Below are 23,784 nucleotides of genomic sequence, written 5' to 3' on the forward strand. Positions count from 1 at the left end.
ATCCCAGAGAATTGTTTTAAGGATCAAATAAGGTAATATTTGTAAAAGTACCTAGCTTAAGGTCTGGTACATAGTAAGCAACATAAATATCTATTTCTTTCCTTTTCTTTCTGCTTTACAGTAACAATATATATAAAGAATCTCTAAATCATTACTAGTTTGTCAAGTGTTTCTTATTTAACCAATTCAAACTTTGTGGATTAAATACTGGGATGTCAGTAAATAGAAGTACAGGAAAATAATGGAACAATGGGAACCACATTTCTCTTTTCCTGTCAATAAGAGAAACTGAGCTAAAAAAAAATAAGACTGGAAAGAAGAGTCCCCAATCCAGTTCTTTTCTAAAGGCCTTTTTAACACAGGTCTAAGAAAACTATCTGGTACTGGCTAAGAAATAGAAAAGTATGTCAGTGGAACCGAACAGACATACAACAAACAATTGTAAAAGATTAAATTAACCTTGTGTTTAACAAAAGTAAAGATTCAAGTTTTGGGGATAAGAATTCACTTTCTGGTAAAATTCATGTGAAAACTGGAAAGCAGTCTGGCAAAAACAAGATAAAGTTCAATAACTTATACCATTTACCAAGATAAGATCAAAATGGATATGTGACCTGGGCATAAAGGGAGATAACAAATTTAGAAAAACAGGAAACATCAGATTGATGGATAGGAGAAGAATTTATGAATAAATATAGAAAACATTGTGAGATGTAAAATGAATAATTTTGAATACATGAAATTGAAAAGCTTTTGTACAATAATAATACAAATATAGTCAAGAATGGAAGGAAAGCAGTAAGCTGGGGGAAAATTTTATAGACAGTTTCTTAGTTAGAAGTCTCATATCTAAAATATATAGAGAACTTTGCCAATTAATAAGAACATGAGCCATTCCCTAATTGATCAACATTCAACACATATGTTTTGGATACAGAAATCAAAGCTATATGTAACTACAAGAAAAAATGAAAATCACTGATTAGAGAAATGCAAATAAAAACAACTCTGAAAAATCATCGCACACCTATCAGACTGGGCACAATGACAAAAGGACAAAATAACAAATGTTGGAAGGGATGTGGAAAAATGGGGTCACTAATAATATACTGTTGGTTGAATTGTAAATGGTTTTGGAGAGCAATCTGAATTTAAGCTCAGTTAGAAAAACGTTTCTACCTTTTGACCCAGCAATACCACTAAGATTTATTTCCTAAGGTGATTGGGGAAAAGGAAAAGAACCTACATGTTCTAAAATATTCACAGTGGCTCTTTCTTGGTGGCAAAGAACTGGAAGTTAAAGGGATGTCCTTCAATTAGGGAAAAGCTAGATAAGTTGTGGAATATCACTGTGATGGGATACTACTGTGACATAAGAAATGACAAGCAGGTTAATTTTGGAAAAACACGGAAAAAAAACATTATAAAGAATGAAATGAGCTTTAAAACTAAGAGAACATTATATACAGCAACAGAAATAAGAATGACTTGTGCATGTTCACTTACAGAGAAAGAACTGGTAAAGTCATGGTTTTATATATACATATATTTTGTTGAATAATGTCTTCTCTAATGGAGGGAGAAGAGTTAGGGAATTAACTGGATGTTTTAATGTAACACAAATATATTTAATTTAAAAAGAAAGGCAAAAAAAATTAAACCATATTGTTAATTATCTATTGTTCAAATAATGTACCTACAATTCTGCTCAACACAGGTAGTATTTTGGTATCTAAACTCATGAAACTAGCTGCTTGGAAAGTCTGTAATTTCTCTACACAAACCTGTGTGGTTTTCTGTTTAACTAGACTTCAACTAAATGAAACCCTCTCTTTAACTGTTTTTAATACCCCATATCTTTACATCTCCTAACTCCACATAGACAACTGAAATGATTTATGGCTGAAATATCTAAACAATTTTGGAAAATCTGATATAAGAAGATATTTCTATGTTCAAAAACTCCTTTGGTAAGGCATTAGCAAGAGACATTATTCAGAAAGCAGCACAGACAAGCAGGGTGCTTTTGAAAGTAACATGAATAATTCACTACGTACTTAAAAAATCAAACAGTATAAAATAGAGACTCATAGTTTAATATAAAAATCCTCTTTTTGTATTCTGTTGGAGCAGCATGGGAATGCACTTTTTTTGGTGTTTAAATTCAGAAAAAAAATTTTTTTTCAATACTTTAATTGAATCATGCAGGTCATTGTGGCAGTAGGACAAAAGTTAATGCACAAGGAATCAGAGCCTAAGGAGTCTTTCTTGAGACCAGTGCTCCACTAAAGCAAATTTAGAGGCCAGCTGTGCCCAGTTAAATCAATGCTGTATTTTTGTTAAATATCATTTTTTGTGCCATGACTAAATAAATCTCCTTTCATCATGTTAGATGAACCTTCAGTGTCTCAGATAGGCCTGAGGCAGGCCTGGCCTGCTCTATTACCTGATTTAAATATTTATATTAACACAAGAAATCACCTACAAATCAAGAGAAATCTTCTCTCCTTACAATGATGGACAATAGCTTTTGATATTCTGAAACTAGGATAGTTTATGTCATGAGTAATATGTCAGGATTATTTGTTCTGCTACTTCTCTATCCAATAGGCCTATCTGTACTAGGTTTCAAGGCATTTTATCTTAAACTTAAGTCTTTTGTTATACAGAAATTTTTTTATAAAAGAATGACCTTATACCTCTAAAGCTATTTCTAATGCTTAAACCCAATTGTTATTCACTTTATAACCTAACTCCCTCTTAAATTCTACCAGTCAACATCCAATTTAAAACTTGAACTTTAAAAATGATTCAATATAAAAATTCTAGACTTTGTTTCTGACTCTACTGATGTCACTACCATGAGTTAGCTGCCCTCTTACCCTGGAACATCCCTCCACTATGCTGCCCCCTGTTCAGTTCCTACTTGGGAGGTGGAGCAGGTGTGTGTCTCCATTTTCAGGTCTGATTGGCTTCATTCCCTTTCTGTCGTCTTTCTTTCTTTCTGAACTTGACCGCCATTCCCAAACCACCCCCCTCCTTTCAAGTTCCCTTTATGTAGTGTCTCCCCATTAAAAAAGTAAGCTCCCTGAGGGGAGTAGCTGTCTCTTTTTTATATATGTCTTTATATACCCAATGCTCCTAGATTCCTATGCTGTGCATATCACTGGCCCTGTCAATAAATTGGGAAGCTGGAGTGGAGAAGTGACTTTATGATAAATAAATCCAAGGCCAAAAGATGAAAATCATCCTAAAATAGGGTCTGCTTGAACACTTTAAAGCCACAAAGTCAAAGTCATTACGACTTGTGAGGAAAGTAAACCAGCAATGCTATTGTACAATGAAGCTCTCTACTGGTCATTAGGGTAGCCAACACATCCCCATTGCTGGGCAGGGGGGCAGGTCGTGGGAGAAATGACTTCAGGCATGTGTGGAAAGGGAGAAGGGAGCAGCCCCCTTTGGCACACACTGGCACATGTGCCATAGGTTTGTCTACATGGAAAACCCTAGAGGGTTTTTTATCTTGTAAGGACTAGCCAGACAGAGCTTTATCCCTCCCCTATAGCCCTTGAGAAGCTGATGGAACACTAGAGAAGGAATTTATTGAAGATTCAATTGGTCTTGTTCATTGCTCAACTTGATGATCTCACTTACCAACACAGAGGATATTAAAGCAGAACCCTTGGGATGTAGACTTGTTGACTAATTGGTCAGGAAGACTATCAAATCCAACATGACCAGAAAGAGACAAGTTTCGAAGGTCTTCATTCTGAAATACCAAAAAGGAAACATATAATAAATTCATAAAGAAAAACAGGTAATTCCTTCTACATGTTTCTCTTTTCAGTTCATGGAGTGAAAAAAAAAGTGCAATGTGTTATAGACCACTGATGGTGAACCTATGGCCTGGGTGCCAAAGATGGCATGAAAAGTGTTCTCTGTGGGCACCTGGCTGCCCCCACAGAGTTCCTTACTAGAAAGGCAGAGGGATTGGCTGGAGCTGCTCCCCTCCCCCTTTCTACCACACCTGAGGACATTTTTTCATAGCACTTGCTCCTCTGCTCAGCAGCCCAGTGGGACAGCAAAGGGGGCAAGGTGGACAGCTCACAGGCAGCAGAGCTGGAGGGAAGCAGGGTGCTCAGATCACTTCCCTCCCCCTCTCTATACTCACTGAGGATATTTCCTCACTTCACCTACCTCTCTGTCTAGCAGCTCAGTGGGAGTGTTTTTTTCCCTCCCCTGTATGGGTTCTGGGGGTGGGAGGGTGTGGACAGGGCATGCCTGGGTGTTTGGACACAGAACTTGGTCTGGGGGTGGGGTGGAGGTGGGACCAGCACTCCATTTCCAAAAGGTTCACCATCACTGTTATAGACAATGAGCTAATAGCCCACTCCACCCTGACCCCCTGTGAACTACCTTATGAACTAGGAAAGTACAATGTAGTAGTGTTCCAAATACAAGGCCCAGACAACCTGGAATCATCACCAAAATGATGTTCTCTGAATTTCTGGGATCTTGGACCTATATTATAATGATTGATATCAGCAGAAATATCCCTCCCTAAATGGGATCCAAACCTGCACTGTCTTGACTGAACATGGGATGGTCATTCTTATCATTGGACCAAATTCATATCCTCAAGTCCAAAAAACACTGATATGTTTTTCTGAGAGAAATTGGCCCCTTGTCAGAAGTACACTCCAGCCCTCCTAACTGTGTCAATGCCAAACAGTCATTGAAACAGCATGGACAGGTAACTGCATAGCATAGAAGACTTGGTTGATGTACATATACTCCACACAGCCCTGATCATGGCCATTAACTCACAATGGAGATTTGCCACAGCTCTGTTCTCAAACAAGTAAGGAAAAAACCACAACACTGATACACTCGCCTTGAGGTATGTTGGCAGAATAATAATTATTATTATAAAAATTAATAATAACTAGAATTTCTTTAAAGTTTGAAAATTGCTTAATAATTTCAGTTTGTTCTCACAACCTTAAGGAGGTTGGTACTGTTGTTATTTCTCCTATAAAGAAGGCTGATTTTATTTATTTGTTTGTCCGTGGACTACAGATAAGTAAAACTGTTACATGCATTTCTACCAAAAGGGATTGCATTAGGCCCTTATTATGAGTGATGATCTCGAAATTCTATCATTCTATGAAAAATATGAAAAGGACCATATCATTTAAAAACACATGGACAGCTATAATCCTTCTGGTACCCTTCATCTTGGCAGGCTCAGGGTCAATGGGACAGACAACATTGAAGCCTGCCAAAAGTTAATATGAGATGTAAAAGTAGGGCAATTATCACTGGACTAACTTGGCATTGTACCCAGCCTCATGGGCACACCCTGTGAAAGTACTATTATTGTTCTTCACCCCAGAGCTGGCAAAGACCCCAAGGGCTGATGTCCTCTCCACCTATTTCCAATGCTCCCTACCTCTGCCTCCTTAGGTATCTCAAGTGTCCACATAGCAGGTAATTTTAGACTATTCAGGCTTCAAGCAGAGGGCTTGAGCCAGGTTCAGCCCTATATTTAGAACTCTTCCCACCAGAGTTGTATAGTAGCTGGTTTACATCAGTCCTGATTAAGAAATGATGTGAATCATCATTTTTGCCACATAATGGACTTGAAAATGTATTCCCAGAGAAAATCCAAAAAGTCAGGGAAGATATACCATCAATATGTCCTTTCACTCTCCTACTTTCACCAATCCCCTTTGCCATTTCCAAAAAGAAAGGGGATTTGTTAACCTAGAACCTAAATTGTTATATTTTTAGATAGTCCAAATTGCCCTATTCTGGAAGACAGGAAGAAAGGGAGGGAAAGACAAGAAGAGTTAATCATTATAATGTTGCACAAATTCCCATCTTGGAACCTGATGCTCAGTATTTCATATCCATGCTGTTTCCAAAATAAGAGAACCCGCCCACACTAAGTATTTTTAAATCCATTGAAAAACCACAGACAAAATGAAGGGCTACAGAATGGCTTGGACTTGAAATTTTGACAAAGTAATAGCTACTAGCCTTTTGAGAGATATATATAAAATTTAAAAAGAAAAGTCTAGGGTCACAAGCCTGGCGGGAAAAGGCTGGTATAAGGGTGTCTCTACTATAAGAATGAAGAAGGGTGGTACTTCCTCCTCCTTCATGCTTCTGTGCAAAGTCAGCTGTCAGCTTCCAAATATGCTGCCTCTGCCCCTGAAGTGGCAAGCTCCATCCTTAGATTGTGCTACCTTTCTCCCTCATCACTCAAATTATTTCTCTTGAAGAGCCATCATGGACACAGCACATTCTCCTGGCAAGTCTTCTTGAGTACAACAGAAACTAGACTGTTATAAGGTGATGAGGACAGGAAAACTGTAAATACATAGATAATTACAGGCCTGCAAGCTTGACAGTCTTGCTCATGCTCTTTGAGTTCAATGATTCTGTTTCAAGACTTTTATTTATTTTTTCTAGGTATCTTTTCATTTTTTTTTTGGAAAATTTTATTTAAATTAGTCAATTTAAAACATTTCCCCTTGGGTACAAGAATCATATTCTTTCCCTCCCTTCCCTCCCCCCACCCGATGCGCAATTCCACTGGGTATTACATGTATCCTTGATCAGAACCTCTTTCCATGCTGTTGATGTTTGCACTAGGATGTTCATTTAGTCTATCTCCACAATCATATCCCCCTTGACCCATGTAATGATTACCTATTCTGAATCCAGACGGTTCCTATTCCAGCATTTCTTTCTCTGCCTTCTCTTTCTCCCTCCAATCTTACTCTGCTCTTAATCCACTTTTTCTAAATGCATGAGCTCTTATTTGTTAACAAATAGCCCATTATTTGACCATTTTCTTTATGTCTTTATATATAGACTTATGCAGAGAAATAGTCTGTTATTTTACATATCTATGTGTATAGGCTCTAGCAAAGACAGCACAGATTCATGAAAGAATGCTATCATTGAAAGGTATAAGAGAGAAAGTAACAGTGAGGCCATACAACTCCCAATATTCCCTTGGAGAAATATAAGTGAGATGGAGATGGGGTGATCCTGTCATAATCTCAGCTGATGTCACTAAAGACACAAAATTAATAGACAAAACACAGGATTTGGAAGGCAGAAGGCTTTGGTCAGAGAGAGAGACCCAGCTTTCTCACAAATTCGCTGTGTTACTTTAACCAAGTTATTTGATTACTCTTGAGCTTAGTTTACACATTTGTTAAAAAATGTGTAAAAAATGGATGAAATCATTTTAAAGATGCATTTTTAGTTTAACTTTTTAATATTAATAGTTCTCTGCCTCTGCCCCTAGTGTTCAAGGCTCCATCCTTCAGCAGTGTCAGCTTTCTTCCATATCACCCAAACTGTTTCTCCTAAAGAGCCATAATGACCAGAACTTGCTTTTAAAGTCTTGCTTTTAAAATTCCCATGTCTTATAAAATTGAACTAAATGTCATGTCTGTTCTCCAAGCATAACTTTCTCTCTCAAACTTCAGAACTTTGTTTTAAACTTTACTCTACCTAATATGTGTCATATGACATATTATTTCTCCCTACTAAATCACATTTTAAGAATAGCTAAAGAACTGGAGGGGGGCATCTAATTTGGAGAAGTGGGCAGTTAGGTGGCAGAGTGGATAGACTGCCAGACCTGGAGTCAGGAAAACTCATCTTCCTGAGTTCAAATCTGGCCTTTGACACTTATTAGCTGTGTGACTTTGGGCAAGTTACTTAACCCTGCTTGCCTCTGTGTCCTCATCTCTAAAATGAGCTGGAGAAGGAAATGGCAAACCTTTGCAGAATCTTTTCCAAGAAAATTCTAAGTGGGGTCATCAGGTGTCTGAAACTGAACAGCAGTAACAATATGGAGAAAAGAAAATTCAGGGATGACATGATATTTGTCTTTGTGGATACAAAGTGTGGCTGTCATGTAGGGAAGGAATTTATCCTGTTCTATTTCTCAACAGAAGATAGGACTAGAAGTGAAAAGGAAACATTTCCTAGCCATCCAAAACTATCCATGTGGGATGAATTTCCTTGGGACATAAAGGGGTTTGTGTGCGTGCATGTGCATGTGTGTGTGTGTGTGTGTGTGTGTGTGTGTGTGTGTGTGTGTGTGTGTGTGTGTTTGTGCTCAAGGTCTTCAGAAAGAGGCCAGATGATCATTCCTGGGATCGATTTTGGATATGAGTTAGATTGCATGGTTACTGGGGCCCATTTCAACTCTGCAATCCTATGATCTTATGTGCTCTCAGGGTACTGGGCAAATGTTCTGCCCACACTGGAACAAAGAATGAATAAGGCAAGAAAGCCACATCATGGAGAGCCTTGAATTTCTGATATTCTGGCCAATGAGTCTGTATTTTATCCTGGCTGCAAAAGGAAGCTACATAAAGTTTTTCAGGAGGGTGATGACAAGGTCAGATTTTTGTCTCAGGAAGATTATTTTGGAAGCTTGTGGAAATTGTTTAGAAAGGAGAGACTGGAAGCACAAAGATCAATTAGGAAATTATTGCAATAAAAAAATCCAGGCAGTTCAGTGGGGTCAAGATGGTGTAGTCATGGAAAGGTCAAACCTCTCTTAGAATCTTTTCCAACCAACCTTAAAATAATGCTTCAAAATGAATACTGGAGTGAAACAATTTTCCTGTAGAAAACAACTTGAAAGGTTGGCAGAGAGGGTCTGGTTCACTGAAGTTAGTGGGGGAGTAAAACCTAAAAGCAAGGGTTCCTGGCAGCCAATAGCTACCCCAAGGTATACTGGCAGGAGCCAACAGCAAGCCCCACCCCCCACCCCACCTCTATTGCTCCAGTTTCTAAACCTGGTTCCAAACCTAATTCAAGACCATTTCAAACCCAAGAGCCAGCCTGCATCAAAGTCCCAAACCCTAGAGCAAAGTAGTCTGTGGTGTGACTGGCCAGTAAGGCTTGGAATCTCTGCCTAAGCCTGAGGTGAAATCCTGAGCCCCAGCATAAGATAGCTTACAGGGCTCTAATCCCTGCTAGCCACTGACAGGCCATGAGGGACACTGAATCAGCAGTAGGAGGTGGCTTTCAGAGCTCCCAGTCCACAGATCATACTACCTTGGAAGAACTGAAACTTGCAGAAAAATCCAATTGAACAAAAAGCTCCATAAAGAGTAGACTTGGCCAAATGGAAAAGGAGGGTCAAAAGCTCACCAAGAAAAGAATTCCTTAAAAATTAGAATTGGGTAAGTAGAAGCTAAGGACTTTGTGAAACATTAAGTAACAAAATAACAAAATCAAAAGAATGAAAAACAATATGAAATGTCTTGTTTAAAAAACAACCGGCCTGGAAAATAGAACGAGGAGAGGCAATTTCAAAATTTTTGACTATCTGGAAGCCATGATAAAAAAAGAAAACTTAGATATCATATTATAAGAAATTATCCAAGAAAACTTCCCTGATATTCTTGAACAAGAGAGTAGAATAGAAATGGAAATAATTCACCAATCACCAAATGAAATAAATTGCCTAATGACAACTCCCAGGAATATTATAGTCAAATTCAAGAGCTTCCAGGCCAAGGAGAAAACACTACAAGTAGCCAGAAAGAAACAATTCAGATATCCCAGAGCCATAGTCAGGATTACACAGGACTTAGCAATTTCTACATTAAAAAAAAAAAACAACGCACAAGGATTGAAATATAATATTCTGGAAGACAAAGGAACTAGTTTTACAACCAAGAATCACCTACCCAGGAGAAAATATGGTCTAAATACAAGACTCAAGAGAAGCATAAAAAGATGAACAACAAAGAGAAAATTTAAGGGATTCAGTAAGGTCAGATTTTAATATTTATACATGGAAAGAATGATATTTATAACTCCTAAATTTTTTAACAATATTAGAGCAGTTTGAAGGAGTATACATAGACAGAGGGTACAGGAATAAGTTGATTATGATAATATGATATGTAAAGAAAATAAAGGGGTAAAAAAGAGGATTGCACTGAGAGAAAAGGGAAGAGAGAAATAAAACGGGGTGTATTATCTCACTTAAAGAGTTACAACAAAATATATAACAGTGAAGGATAGGGTGAGGGTGGTAACAGGCAATGCTTAAACATTACTCATTATAATTGGCTCAGAGAGGGAATAACAACCATACACATTTGGGTACAAAATCCTATCTTACCCTAAGGAAAAGCAGGAAGGGAAAAAGACAAGGGGAGAATAATATAAAGGAGGCAGAAGTGGGGGATGGTGTTGGTTAAAAGAAAAACACTTGTGAGGAGGGACAGAGTGAAAGGAGAGAAAAAGTAGAATCAAAAGGGGAAAATAAGATGAAGGGGAATACACAGTTGGAAATCATAACTGAAAATGTGAATGGGATGAACTCACTCATAAAATGGAAGCAGATAGCAGAGAAGATTAAAAATCAGACTCTTAAGATAATGCTGTTTAAAATAAACACATTTCAGGCAGGGAGATAAACACAAAGTAAAGGTAAGGGTCTGGAAAAGAATTTATTGTGCTTCAGCTGAAGAAAAAAAAAAGCAGGAGTATCAATCATGATCTCAGACAAAGCTAAAGCAAAAATAGATCCAATTAAAACTCATAAGGAAGGAAATTACATCTTGATAAAAGATACCATAAACAATGAAGTAAATACTATCAATTAATACTAAACATATATACACAAAATGATATAGCCTACAAGTTTTTGAAAGAGAAATTAAATGAGCTATAGGAGGAATTAGGGAGTAAAACTGTACTAGTGGGGGACCTCAACTTTCCCCTCTCAAAATTAAATAAATCTAATTTTAAAAATTAACCTTAAAGAAATAAAGGAAGTAAATGAAATTTTAGAAAAGTTAGATTGAATAGATGTCTGGAGGAAATTGAATGGAGCTAAAAAGGAATATCCCTTCTTTTCAGCAATACATGGCACCTACATAAAAAACTGACTATGTGCTAAGGCATAAAAACTTCACAACCAAATACAGAAAAGTAGAAATAATAAATGCATACTTCTCAGCTGACAATGCAATAAAAATTATAATCAATAAGATAGATGGAAAGACAAATTGAAAATTAATTGGAAACTAAATAACCTATTTCTAAAAAAGAGGTTAAAGAACAAATTATAAAAATAATCAATAATTTCATTAAAGAGAATGACAATGATGAGACAACAATGAATAATCCAGGCAGGAAGTGATGAAGGTCTAAGGAATAAAAATGCAAAAATAGCATTTCACTGAGATTCCAGGATAGGTAATCTGACTCTACCATTTGGTATCAGGGAAAATTAGGTAGATATAGAAAATAAGGTAAATTTCTGTTCCTTCCTTTTTGGAGAGGATTTTGCCCTCTATTCAGGACCGTGCTTAGATGAAAAAAAGAAAAGATGGGAGTTGGAGTGTCCCACTCAATTTAACTCAATAAATTCAAGTTCAGACAATTAAAAAAAACAACTCAATGTAAGTAACTCAGTAAAAATTTACTAAACATTGCCTAGGTACAAGGTACTTCCTTGTGCATGGAAGATAATACAAAGATAAAAACAGACATAAAACCTAGACATTGCCCTAAAGGGAGTTTAAATTCCATTAGGAGGAAAACACTTTTATATTCAAGAAATACTAATCCTATCATTTTAATGTTGGTTAATTAGGTCCAAACAGTATGAGACTTGAAAAGATTATTCATTTGATAATTTATTAAACTCCTAGTAAATGAAACACATTGGAAAGAGACAGACAAAATGAGACAAACTCTCAAGGAGCTTATTGACCAATAAAAGACATGCACACAATTTACTATATTAACACAATTAACTATAAGTATATAAAAATAAATAATAATATATAAGTATTATATAAATGTATTGTATAGCTAAATGATTTGTGCTAATATGAATAAATATACTTCCAACAACCCTTTCTTCTTTATTATTTCATCAAAGCATGGTATATCTAAATATATATAAAGGGCAAAATCCTCTTCTAAATGGAAATACAGAAAATTACCTTGCTTTTCCTTCTCTACCTAGAATCTTCTGCTATTCTCTCCCTTCACCAAAAAAAAGATGTATAGGAGTACTACAAAGGTAAAATGTTGCATATACTTTCACATAAGGTCACAGTATCATTAGTTTTACTTAACTACTTTACATTTTTATAAGACAAAGGTGAGTAATTACGACATATTAGTTTTACTTTGTTATAAGAGACAAAGGGGGAATAATCTGTCAGTGTTTTGGTCTTACTTTGTTACACGAGAACTCTAAAGAAGGATGAGTAGCCTGTGCAATATAAAAACAAAATATATCATTAAAACTGAAATTTGCCCCCAAAATTACAAAAGAAGGGACTCAGATACTGATGAAAATTTTGAGTGAGGAAAGATCATTTCACTAAGAGGGGTGTATGAGAGTAAAAGTGGTAACATCTTGAAGGAGGGGAGGAACTTAAAAAAGAAGAATCTATTTATGGAAATGCTCCAAGAATATGAATTAAGAGACTTTGTAAGCTAATAGAAAAGTTGAAGGAGGATGTAGACTCTAAACAATCACTCTAACAGAATAAGCAAAGAAGGAATTCTACCAAATTCCTTTTACGACACAAATATGAAACTGATTTCAAAGCCAGGCAGTTCAAAAACAGAGAAAGAAAACTATAGACCAATCTCATTAATGAATATAGATGTAAAAATCTTAAAATAGGATACTAGCAAAAGGCTCCAGCAAGTGATCACGAGGGTTATTCACTCTGACCAAATAGGATTCACACCAGGAATGCAAGGATGGTTATATATTAGGAAAACCAGATATCCAGGTAAACATGGCAGCAGTCTAGATGCGGGACACTTCCTCTCCCCAGTACCCAATGAAATAGACTACCTCAAAAGAACATAAAAACCATTTTCAGAAGAATGGAGGGACTCAACAGTAGGGCGCAGCATTGAAGGTACATGGGGTTTGAGCATTTCCACACTATAAGAATGTGAAAAAGCTCCCACCCAAATGTGAACTGATCTACCCTCCCCACTTTGGACCCAGAGTCAGAACCAGCTTGTGCCAGAATCACTGAGGGAGCAAGGGGCACCTCTAGAGTGAGCAATTGGCACCTCTAGGCCCTTGGAAGCTGAATAGGACTGCTGGAGACCTACCCCTGAGAGTAGTTACACTGGAAACCCCTGCGCGGCTGGGGAGCGCAGACCGGGGGAGCTCTCGCAAACAGTGGAGGCTGCAGAGATTAGAGAGCTTGCCTCAGGAAAAAACCTTGCTCCTTAACTCCATAAACAGAGTCAGATTTCTGACTAAAAAGGGAAGGAAAAACCACCATAGGGATGGCTAATTGTGCCCAGGACCAACAAACACACTCCAAGAAAAATAGGAAGAAGGCATTGAACCTGGAATTTTTTTTACAGAGGGAAAACCCAGACTACAAAGGAAAAAGAGGAAGAAATTCAAACAAAATCAAAACTTTCCCAAAAAAATGGAAATTTTCCACAAGCTCGGGAAAAATTCAAATTGGAGCTTATCAAAAAGATGGAAGCTTTCTGGCAAGAAAAATGGGAAATAATTCAAAGAGAAAACAATAATGAGGGACAAGAACTCCCAATTGTAGAAATAGCTGGAAGCCACGAAAAGCAGGATAGACCAAACTGAAGAGGAAACCAGTCTTTAAAGACTAGAATTCGGCAACTGGAAGACAATGATCTTGCAAAACAGCAAGAATTAATGAAGTAAAGTCAAAAGACTGACAAAATAGAAGAAAACATAAAATATCTCACTGACAAGATGACAGAACAAGAAAACAGATCATGTAGAGACAATTTGAGAATCATTGGTCTACCTGAAAACCGAAAAATAAACAGAAATCTTGGCATCATAATACAAGAAATCATCTAAGAAAACTGCCCTGATGTTCTTGAACTACGGGGCAAAATAGACATTGAAAGAGTTTATAGAACACCCTCTTCAATAAATCCCCTAAAGACAACTCCCAGGAATGTAATTGCCAAATTCCAGAGTTTTCAAGCTAAGGAGAAAATTCTACAAGAAGCCAAAAAAGAGACAATTCAGATACCAAGGAGCACGAATCAGGATCACACAAGACCTGGCAGCATCAACACTAAAGGACCGCGAGGCCTGGAACATGATTTTCAGAAAGGCTAGAAAACTAGGTCTTCAACCAAGGATCACCTATCCATCAAAACTGACTATATATTTCTAAGGGAAAATATGGGCATTCAACAAAATAGAATATTTCCAAGTATTTGTAAAGAAAAGACCAGAACCAAGTGGAAAGTTTGATATCCAAACACAAAGATCAAGAGAAACATGAAAAGGTAAATATGAAAGAGAGGGAAAAGGAGAAAAACTCTTTTTTTATATTCAAACTCTCTTCATTAAGGGCTACAATTAGATCAAATTATATATATACATATATATACATACATATATTAATATATTTTCAACTCTCAAAAATTGTATCAATTATTATATTAATTAGAAGAATCACTCATAGGAAAAGATTGGGGCATTAAGGGCTTTAAGATGATATGCAAAAAAAGAAAAAGAAAAACTGTGGGAGGAATCGATGATGGTACCAAGAGATACTGGAAGAAATAAAATAAATAGAATAATCTCTTTCACGCAAAGATACACATGGGAAGGGGAGGGGAAGAATACTCTTATAAGTGAAATCAACTCTGAGAGGAAAGAGCATGTAGATCCATTGGGATCCTGAATTCTATCTTATCCTACAGGGTAAGGGAGAAGGGGAAACTAGGGAGGGTAGGGGGGAGGGAGTACAAAAAGGGAGGGAAGGAGAGGGGGGAAGGAACTTAACAGTCCCTAAAAAAAAAAAACAAGAAGGGAACAAAAAGGGAGGGACCAAAAAGGGAAGCACATCAAGGAAGGGGATTAGGGAGATTGATTAAAAGTAAACCACTGGTTTAAAAGGATATAGCAAAAGAAGAAAGGACAGAACTAGGAGAGGATATCAAAATGCTAGGGAATTCACAAATGACAATCATAACTTTGAACGTGAATGGGATGAACTCACCCATATAATGTAGATGAACAGGAGAGTGGATTAGAATCCAAAATCCTACCATACATTGTCTACAAGAAACACACCTGAAGCAGGCAGATACTCAAAAGGCCAGAATTAAAGGTTGGAGCAAGACCTATTGGGCCTCAACTGATAGAAAGAAGGCAGAAGTTGCAATCATGATATCTGACAAAGACAAATAAAAATAGAACTGATTAAAAGGGATAGGGAAGGTAAATACATCCTGATAAAAGGCAATATAGGCAATGAGGAAATATCACTAATCAACATGTATGCACTAAATGGTATAGTACCCAAATTTCTAATGGAGAAACTAGGAGAATTGAAGGAGGAAATAAATAATAAAACTATACTAGTGAGAGACCTGAACCTACCACTATCAAATTTAGATAAATCGAATAAAAAAAAGAAATAAGAAAGAGGTAAAAGAGGTGAATGAAATCTTAGAGTTAATAGATATATGGAAAAAATAGAGACAAAAAGGAAATCACCTTCTTTTCAGCAGAACATGATACATTCACAAAGACTGATCATATACTAGGTCATAAAAACATAGCATCCAAAAGCAGAAATAATAAATGCAACCTTTGCAGATCATAAGGCAACAAAAATAATGATCAGTAAGGGTACATGGAGAACCAAATCAAAAATTAATTGGAAATTAAATAATGATTCTCCAAAATGAGTTATTTAGAGAACAAATCATAGAAACAATAATTTCATTGAAGAAAATGACAATGATGAGACATCCTTTCAAAAGCTATGGGATGCAGCCAAAGCAGTACTTAGGAGAAAATTTATATCCTTGACTTCATATATTAACAAATTAGGGAGGGCAGAAGTCAATGAATTGGACATGCAAATCAAAAAACTTGAAAGCAAACAAATTAAAAACCCCCAGAAGAAAACCAAACTAGAGATCCTAAAAATTAAGGGAGAAATTAATAAAAATCGAATGTGATAGAACTATTGAACTAATAAATAAGACTAGAAGCTGGTATTTTGAAAAAAAACACACAAATTAGACAAAGTACTGGTCAATCTAATTTAAAAAAAAAAGAAAACCAAATTAACAGCATCATAGACGAAAAGGGAGACCTCACCTCCAACAAAGAGGAAATTAAGGCAATCATTAAAAACTATTTTGCCCAATTATATGGCAATACATATGCCAATCTAGGTGATATGGATGAATATTTACAAAAATATAAATTGCCTAGATTAACAGAAGAAGAAATAGAATTCTAAAATAATCACATATCAGAAAAAGAAATTGAACATGCCATCGAAGAACTCCCTAAGAAAAAATCCCCAGGGCCTGATGGATTCACAAGTGAATTCTATCAAACATTCAAAGAACAGCTAATCCCAATACTATACAAACTCTTTGATATAATAAGCAAAGAGGGAGTTCTACCAAATTCCTTTTATGACACAAATATGGTACTGATTCCAAAGCCAGGCAGGTCAAAATTGGAGAAAGAAAACTACAGACCAATCTCCTTAATGAACATAGATGCAAAAATCTTAAATAGGATACTAGCAAAAAAGACTCCAGCAAGTGATCAGGAGGGTTATTCACTATGATCAGGTGGGATTTATACCAGGAATGTAAGGATGGTTCAACATTAGGAAAACCATCCACATAATTGACCATATCAACAAGCAAACCAACAAAAATCACATGATTATCTCAATAGACACAAAAAAGCCTTTGGCCTTGGAAGGTGGCCTTGCAGTACCAGATCTAAAACTATATTATAAAGCAGTGGTCATCAAAACAATTTGGTACTGGCTAAGAGACAGAAAGGAGGATCCGTGGAATAGACTTGGGGTAAGTGACCTCAGCAAAATAGTCTATGATAAACCCAAAGATCCCAGATTTTGGGACAAAAATCCACTATTAGACAAAAACTGTTGGGAAAATTGGAAGACAGTGTGGGAGAGAATAGGCTTGGATCAACACCTCACACCCTATACCAAGATAAACTCAGAATAGGTGAATGATTTGAACATAAAGAAGGAAACTATAAGTAAATTATGTGAACACAGAATAGTATACATGTCAGACCTTTGGGAAGGGAAAGATTTTAAAACCAAGCAAGACTTAGAAAGAGTCACAAAATGTAAAATCAATAATTTTAATTACATCAAATTAAAAAGGTTTTGTACAAAGCCAATGTAACCAAAATCAGAAGGGAAATAACAAACTGGGAAACAATCTTCATAACAAAAACTTCTGACAAAGGTCTAATTACTTAAATTTACAAAGAGCTAAATCAATTGTACAAAAAATCAAGTCATTCTCCAATTGATAAATGGGCAAGCAAGGGTCATGAATAGGCAATTTTCAGTTAAAAAAATCAAAACTATTAATAAGCACATGAAAAAGTGTTCTAAATCTTATAATCAGAGAGATGCAAATCAAAACAACTCTGAGGTATCACCTCACACCCAGCAGATTGGCTAACATGACAGCAAAGGAAAGTAATGAATGCTGGAGGGGATGTGGCAAAGTCAGGATATTAATGCACTGCTGGTGGAGTTGTGAATTAATCCAACCATTCTGAGGTGCAATTTGGAACTATTCCCAAAGGGCACTAAAAGGCTGCTCTTTGATCCAGCCATAGCATTACTGGGCTTGTACCCCAGAGAGATAAGGAAAAAGACCTGTACAAAAATATTCATAGCTGCGCTCTTTGTGGTGGCAAAAAATTGGAAAATGAGGGGATGCCCTTCAATTGGGAATGGCTGGACAAATTGTGGTATATGTTGGTAGTGGAATACTATTGTGCTCAAAGGAATAATAAAGTGGAGGAATTCCATGGGAACTGGAATGACCTCCAGGAATTGATGCAGAGTGAAAAGAGCAGAACCAGGAGAACAATGTACACAGAGAGTGATACACTGTGGTACAATCGAATGTAATGAACTTCTTCATTAGTGGCAATGCAGTGATCCTGAACAACTTGGAGCGATCTGCAAGAAAAAAAACACTATTCACATTCAGAGGAAAAACTGTGGGAGTAGAAACACAGAAGAAAAACAACTGCTTGATCACTTCATCACATTGGTCGAGGAGGATATGGCTGGGGATGTATACTCTAAATAAACATCCTAGTGTAAACATCAACATGGAAATGTGTTCTGATCAAGGACATATGTAATACCCAATGAAATTGTGAGGGTTGGGGAAGGGGAGGGAGGGAAATAATGTTCAGATAGAACAGAAATTCAGATAAATAGAGCAGTGATGGTAATAGTGTGAAAATTACATATATATTTATGTATGTGTATATATGTTCAGATGTGTATGTATATAACAAACTGTACTTAATAGAAATTCAAGATTTTCATGCAAAAAAAATCCCAATCACTCTAGTGCAAATATTAATAATATGGAAATAGGACTTGATCAAATACACATGTAAAATCCAGTGGAACTGCTTGTTGGCTATGGGAGGGCAGTGGGAGGAGGAGAGGGAAAGAACATGAATCATGTAACCATGGAAAATATTCTAAATTAGTTAATTAATTATTTTTTTTCAAATTAAAAAGTTTAAGGACAGAAATGGTTTAACTATTTTATTCTTAGCTTCAACCTCATGACTCAGGGTTAATTTTTCATTGCTCCCATTTTTCACCTATCACCTGCACATTTAATCTCTCGAGCAAATTTATAAGATCATAGATCTAAGGTTGGAAAGGAATTCAGAGAGCATCTCATTCAATCTGTGGTCTAGAGAGATTAAGCAACTTTTCTAAGGTCACGGAGCTAGTAAGAGACAGCTAGGATTCAAACTTAGGTGCTTTTTCTTGAGTAACCTCAGTATGGTGTTTTCAGCTCCTTTGGGGAAAACATTACTGAAACACAAGGATTAATTTTATTATTGAGAATTTCTTGACATCTTCAATAAGCCTGTCTTTCAGAAAGACAATTTTAGGAAAAAATGATGGTAGAAAATAATTATAAAGTTGGCTCAAGGATACATGCATTCACAGTATATTCAGTATTTCTATTTTTAAAAATGTGTACAGGATATTGTATACAAAAGTCTCAAAATCTGCTGTAACCTGGTAGGAGAAAATTCAATAATAATTTTAAAATCTGGAATATATTAGGACCTACCATTGAAGCTATCAATGTAATTCAGAAGCAATGTGTTGTTACAGTGGATTCAACACTAGTTCTGCAATCAGAGGACCTGGTTCAAATGTGACCTTTGTCACTACTTGTATAACCCTGGACAAGTAACAGTCTCTTTGGACCTCCATTAACTCATATGTAAAATGAGAAGTTTCAATTCAGCTTGTCAATTTTCTTGGCAGAGAATTCAGCAAAATAGTTTCTAACAATTTCCCTTATCTTTTCATATCTTGAGAGTTCTTTTTTGCTTTCTGATATTGACAATTTGAGTTTTCTCTAAGTCTATGTCTCTATGATCCAATAAAAAACAAATACTAGGAGGCAGCTATAGCATTCAGGGGCTGCAGTCAGTAATGTCTGAGTTTGAATCCAGCCTCAGATGGTTACTTACTAGCTGTGTGACTCTCTGGACAAGTCACTATTAACACTGTTTGCCTAAAAACAAACAAACAAAACCTATGTTAAACTTGGTAAAAACAGAAGATCACAAATAATTTAAAGAGTGTGAGAGCCAGGCCTAGAGAGGGGAGGTCCTAGGTTCAAATCTGGCCTCAGACACTTCCCAGCTGTGTGACTCTGGGCAAGTCACTTGACCCCCATTGCCTAGCCCTTACCACTCTTCTACCTTGGAGCCAATACACAGGATTAACTCCAACACAGATGGTAAGGGTTTAAAAAAAAACACAAGAGTATGAGTCAAGGGAAACCCAAGTCCTAAGCAGCACACCTAGAAGAGGGTAACAACATAAGGTCTTTAAACAGGAGACTGTAAATTATTTGGTTGGATGAACTACAAAGATATTTTAGAACTGAAACAAGACATTTAAAAAATGAAATTATAAGTGAAACAAGAGCTCTAGAAGGCAGAATTGGAAGGAAAATAGCTTAGAACACAAGTCAGAAGTAATAAACTCCCTCAAAATTAGAATGCAGCAATGAACAGAAATCAATGACTTCAAGAAACAAAAAAATATTAGAACAAAATAAAAAGATTTTTTTGGAAAACAGAAAAATGTAAGGTACTTTTAGGTAACTACTGCCCTTGAAAACAGGTCACATAATTAATGAGAAATTATTAATTAATTTAGAATCAGTTGGCTCCCTGAAAACCATGGCAAAATAAAATACAGATTATATTTCACAAAATCACAAACTAAAACTTCCCAGATCTATTAGAACCAGAATGTAAAATGAAAATGTGCAAAAACCCATCAGTTATAACCTGAATGAAATTCTAAGTTAAAAGCACACCCAAATTGCCAAAACTCAGAATTTTTGAGTCAAAGAAAAAGGCTTGGAAGCCTTCAGGAGAAAAAAAATTGAGATAACAAGGAGACAAAATCAGTATTACACCTACTACAAGAGAAGCTCTTAGGATACCTACAAAAGACAAAAAACAACAACAAAAAAAACCCTCTACAACTTAGCCTGCAAGACTAATTATAATGGGGGAGAGAGAGAATGGACTTTCATTGGAACAAACAAATATGTAAAAAGTTAGCTACATACAGGATAAATGGGAAATAATAGAATAAAGGAACTAGAATTATTAAAAAGAGTTGGGAATGACTTCCTATAAAAAATAGGATTTTAGTTGAGACTTAAAAGAAGCCAGTGGGCAAAATTAAGAGTTTTCTAGTCATAGGCAACAAGAGAATATGCAGAGATGTTCAAGAATTAGCTAAAATTCCATCTTCTATAGGAAGCATTTCCTGATCATCTTAATTCTAGTACTTTCTCTCTGCTCATTATTTCTACTTTTATTGTTTGTACAGTTATACAGCATGTTGTATGTTCCATTATACTGTGAGCTCCTTGAGAACAGACTTCTCCCTTTCTTTGCCTCTCTAGTATTTCATCTACTGTCTGATATGTAGATGATACTCAATAAATGTGACTATCTGAGTAGGAATTCTTGCATATTTAACAGCTTTCTCTGCAACATTTTGGTTAGTACAGAATACAGAGTTTTTTTCTTTTAGAGTATGTACTTTAATGACTTTTGAGGAATATTTCTAAATTACTTTCCAGAATAATTAGACCATTTTGCGGGTCAACCAATAGTATAGGGAATTCCTGTTTTCTCACTACCCCTTCAATAATTGTCATTGTATTTCTTCCTTTTTTTTTTTGTCATCTTAACAATCTGATGATGGCCCTGCACTGTCAATTCATTTGATATTTCTGACGTTTTTATGAAAATGGGTTAACAAGAAATTGTCAAAATAATATTCTAGGGAGCAGCTGGGTGGCTCAGTGGATTGAGAGCCAGGCCCAGAGACAAAAGGTCCTGGGTTAAAATCTGGCCTCAGACACTTCCTAGCTGTGTGACCCTGGGCAAGTCACTTAACCTGCATGGCCTAGTCCTTGCCACTCTTCTGCCTTAGAACCAATACACAGTACTGATTCTAAGATGGAAGATAAGGGTTTAATAACAACAATAATAATAATATTCTGTAACTTTCAAGTAAAACATGGAAAATCACAACAGAGATATGTTCCAAAACTGCCAGTGAATGTGTGAAACTACAAATAGAACTGAACCCTATACAAGAGAGTACTTGCTTTAACTTTTAACACTTTTGTAAACTTAGTGCTGTTCTTTCCCTACTCCTACCCCTTAGCTCAGGGCTCCATGGCTTCCCATCTCCCTATTAAAAAAAATAAATCTCCAAATGAAAGCAGAAGAACTGCCATAGGGATAAACCACTGATGTGGGCAGACCACTAACACTGGCAGACTTCCAGAGAAGAGATCATTGCCTCACATCTATCACTCAGCTGCCAGTCTGAATGTCTGTCTTTCTCACTTATCCTTAAACGGTATACCAGCTAGCCCCCTTCTCCCTCACAGGGCAGTAGCCTTTTTCCTACCTCTCTCTTTCCCCTGAAATTTGAGGCTGACCTCAAGTAAATGAAACCACCAAAAAGCAAAATTGACAATATGACTTCATTCTAGAAAGGAAAGGACAGAACCAAAGTGTACGCATGATTAAATATCTCTTTCATCAATTTCCCTAAATGAGTGGGAATTTAGAGTATTTTTTCTGCTATTAATCCTTTAAGAAGGTCACAAATTTCAGGGTATAGTTGAAACATATGATTTGTGACCTCAGAGATCAGCATTTTTTTTTTCAGGGCAGGAAATTTTCCCTTTGGAGGAAAATGATTAAGAAATACTCTAAAACATTAAAATCGTAACTTTTAAATAGTTTTATTTAATTAGAACAATTGCTCCCCTCTCTGCCATATGTACAAGCATAATCTCTCCACTTAATATCTTTTCTCTCTTTTCTGCTTCTTTCATTAATTTCTCTTCCTCCTCCTATTCCTTAAATGTAGGTGTCCTCCAAAGCTTAATCCCTTCTGTTCTCTTTACATTTCCCCCTCTTCAAGGATCTATCTCAATTATCCAAAACCATCTCTAATACAGATGTCTCAAATCACTATATTTCCTGCTCCAATACCAATACCTATTTCCACTTCTATTATTATATCTCAATGTCCAATTGCCAAAAATTAAATGTACATAATATTGGACTAATCACTTCTACCTCCTTCCTCCCCAAAATCTGTTTCTAATTTTTCTACTTCTATTTTTCATGCCATCCATCATCCTTTTGAACATGTTGAATAGAAGATAGAGAAAATATCAGTAATGGAAAGACTGTGGGGGGGTTGGGGGGGGGGAGAGGTTCAGGGTGTTATTATCCCATTTCCTATGCACATCTGCATAAACTTCTTAATGCATGATCTCTCAAACATTTCTAAAGATTTTATCTGCCTCTGATTTCATCTCTCTCCAAGTTCTTCCCTGTTCCACCAAATCTTCTAAATAGTCACCAAAGTGATATTCCTAAAGGACAAGTCCAATAAAATTCTAGGGACTCCCTATTACCTCTACAGTGGTTCTTATCTTTTTGGGTGTCAGAAACTCCTTTGGCAGTTTGGTGAAACTTATGAATGATTCCTCAGAATAAAAATTTTAATTGAGGGAAAAACCATTGGATTACAAAGGAAAATAATCACACTGAAAATTACAGGCACACACATGTGTGTATATATATATATATATATATATATATACACACTCACACGTTCATTACCTATATTAGCATATACATATATACACATATCTATAGATAGATAGATAGATATGCATACCATTCTATTCACAGACCCCAGGTCACAAATTTGTGCTCTAAGAACAAATAAAAATTCCAATGTTTTTCATTTACATTTCTTCACAACTTGGATTCCCTTCTTCTTTTTTTGCACCATGACCTTTTTAATCCAGTTTCCTCACAGAAAGTAGTCAGGCTTTTGGTAAAGGGAAAAGGGATTTGGTGAAGAATCCTGCTTAGTCTTCTTAATATTTATCGAGTGGGGAGGGGGTTAATATGTTCTCCATACTTGGTTTCCTTAAATATTTCCTCTCCCACTGGAACAACCTCCAGGAAGTGATGCAGAGCAAAAGGAGCAGAACCAGGAAAACATTGTACACAGAGACTGAAACACTGTGGTACAATCAAATGTAATGGACTTCTCCATTAGTGTCAATACAATGTCCCTG

General features: G+C 36.3%; 1 protein-coding gene across 2 annotated transcripts in view; it reads right to left on the minus strand.

Annotated features, from left to right (window-relative positions):
- The window catches only part of SEPTIN11 (septin 11), a 147,705-nt gene that overhangs the window by 62,476 nt on the left and 61,445 nt on the right, over nt 1–23,784 (minus strand). For both annotated transcript variants that reach the window (XM_007495792.3, XM_007495791.2), the window contains exon 2: nt 3,655–3,769. In XM_007495792.3, coding sequence (XP_007495854.1) covers nt 3,655–3,769 — 115 coding nt within the window. The remainder of the gene's footprint in view (nt 1–3,654; nt 3,770–23,784) is intronic.

The sequence above is a fragment of the Monodelphis domestica genome, chromosome 6 (genome assembly GCF_027887165.1).
Source record: "Monodelphis domestica isolate mMonDom1 chromosome 6, mMonDom1.pri, whole genome shotgun sequence".
NCBI lineage: Eukaryota > Metazoa > Chordata > Mammalia > Didelphimorphia > Didelphidae > Monodelphis > Monodelphis domestica.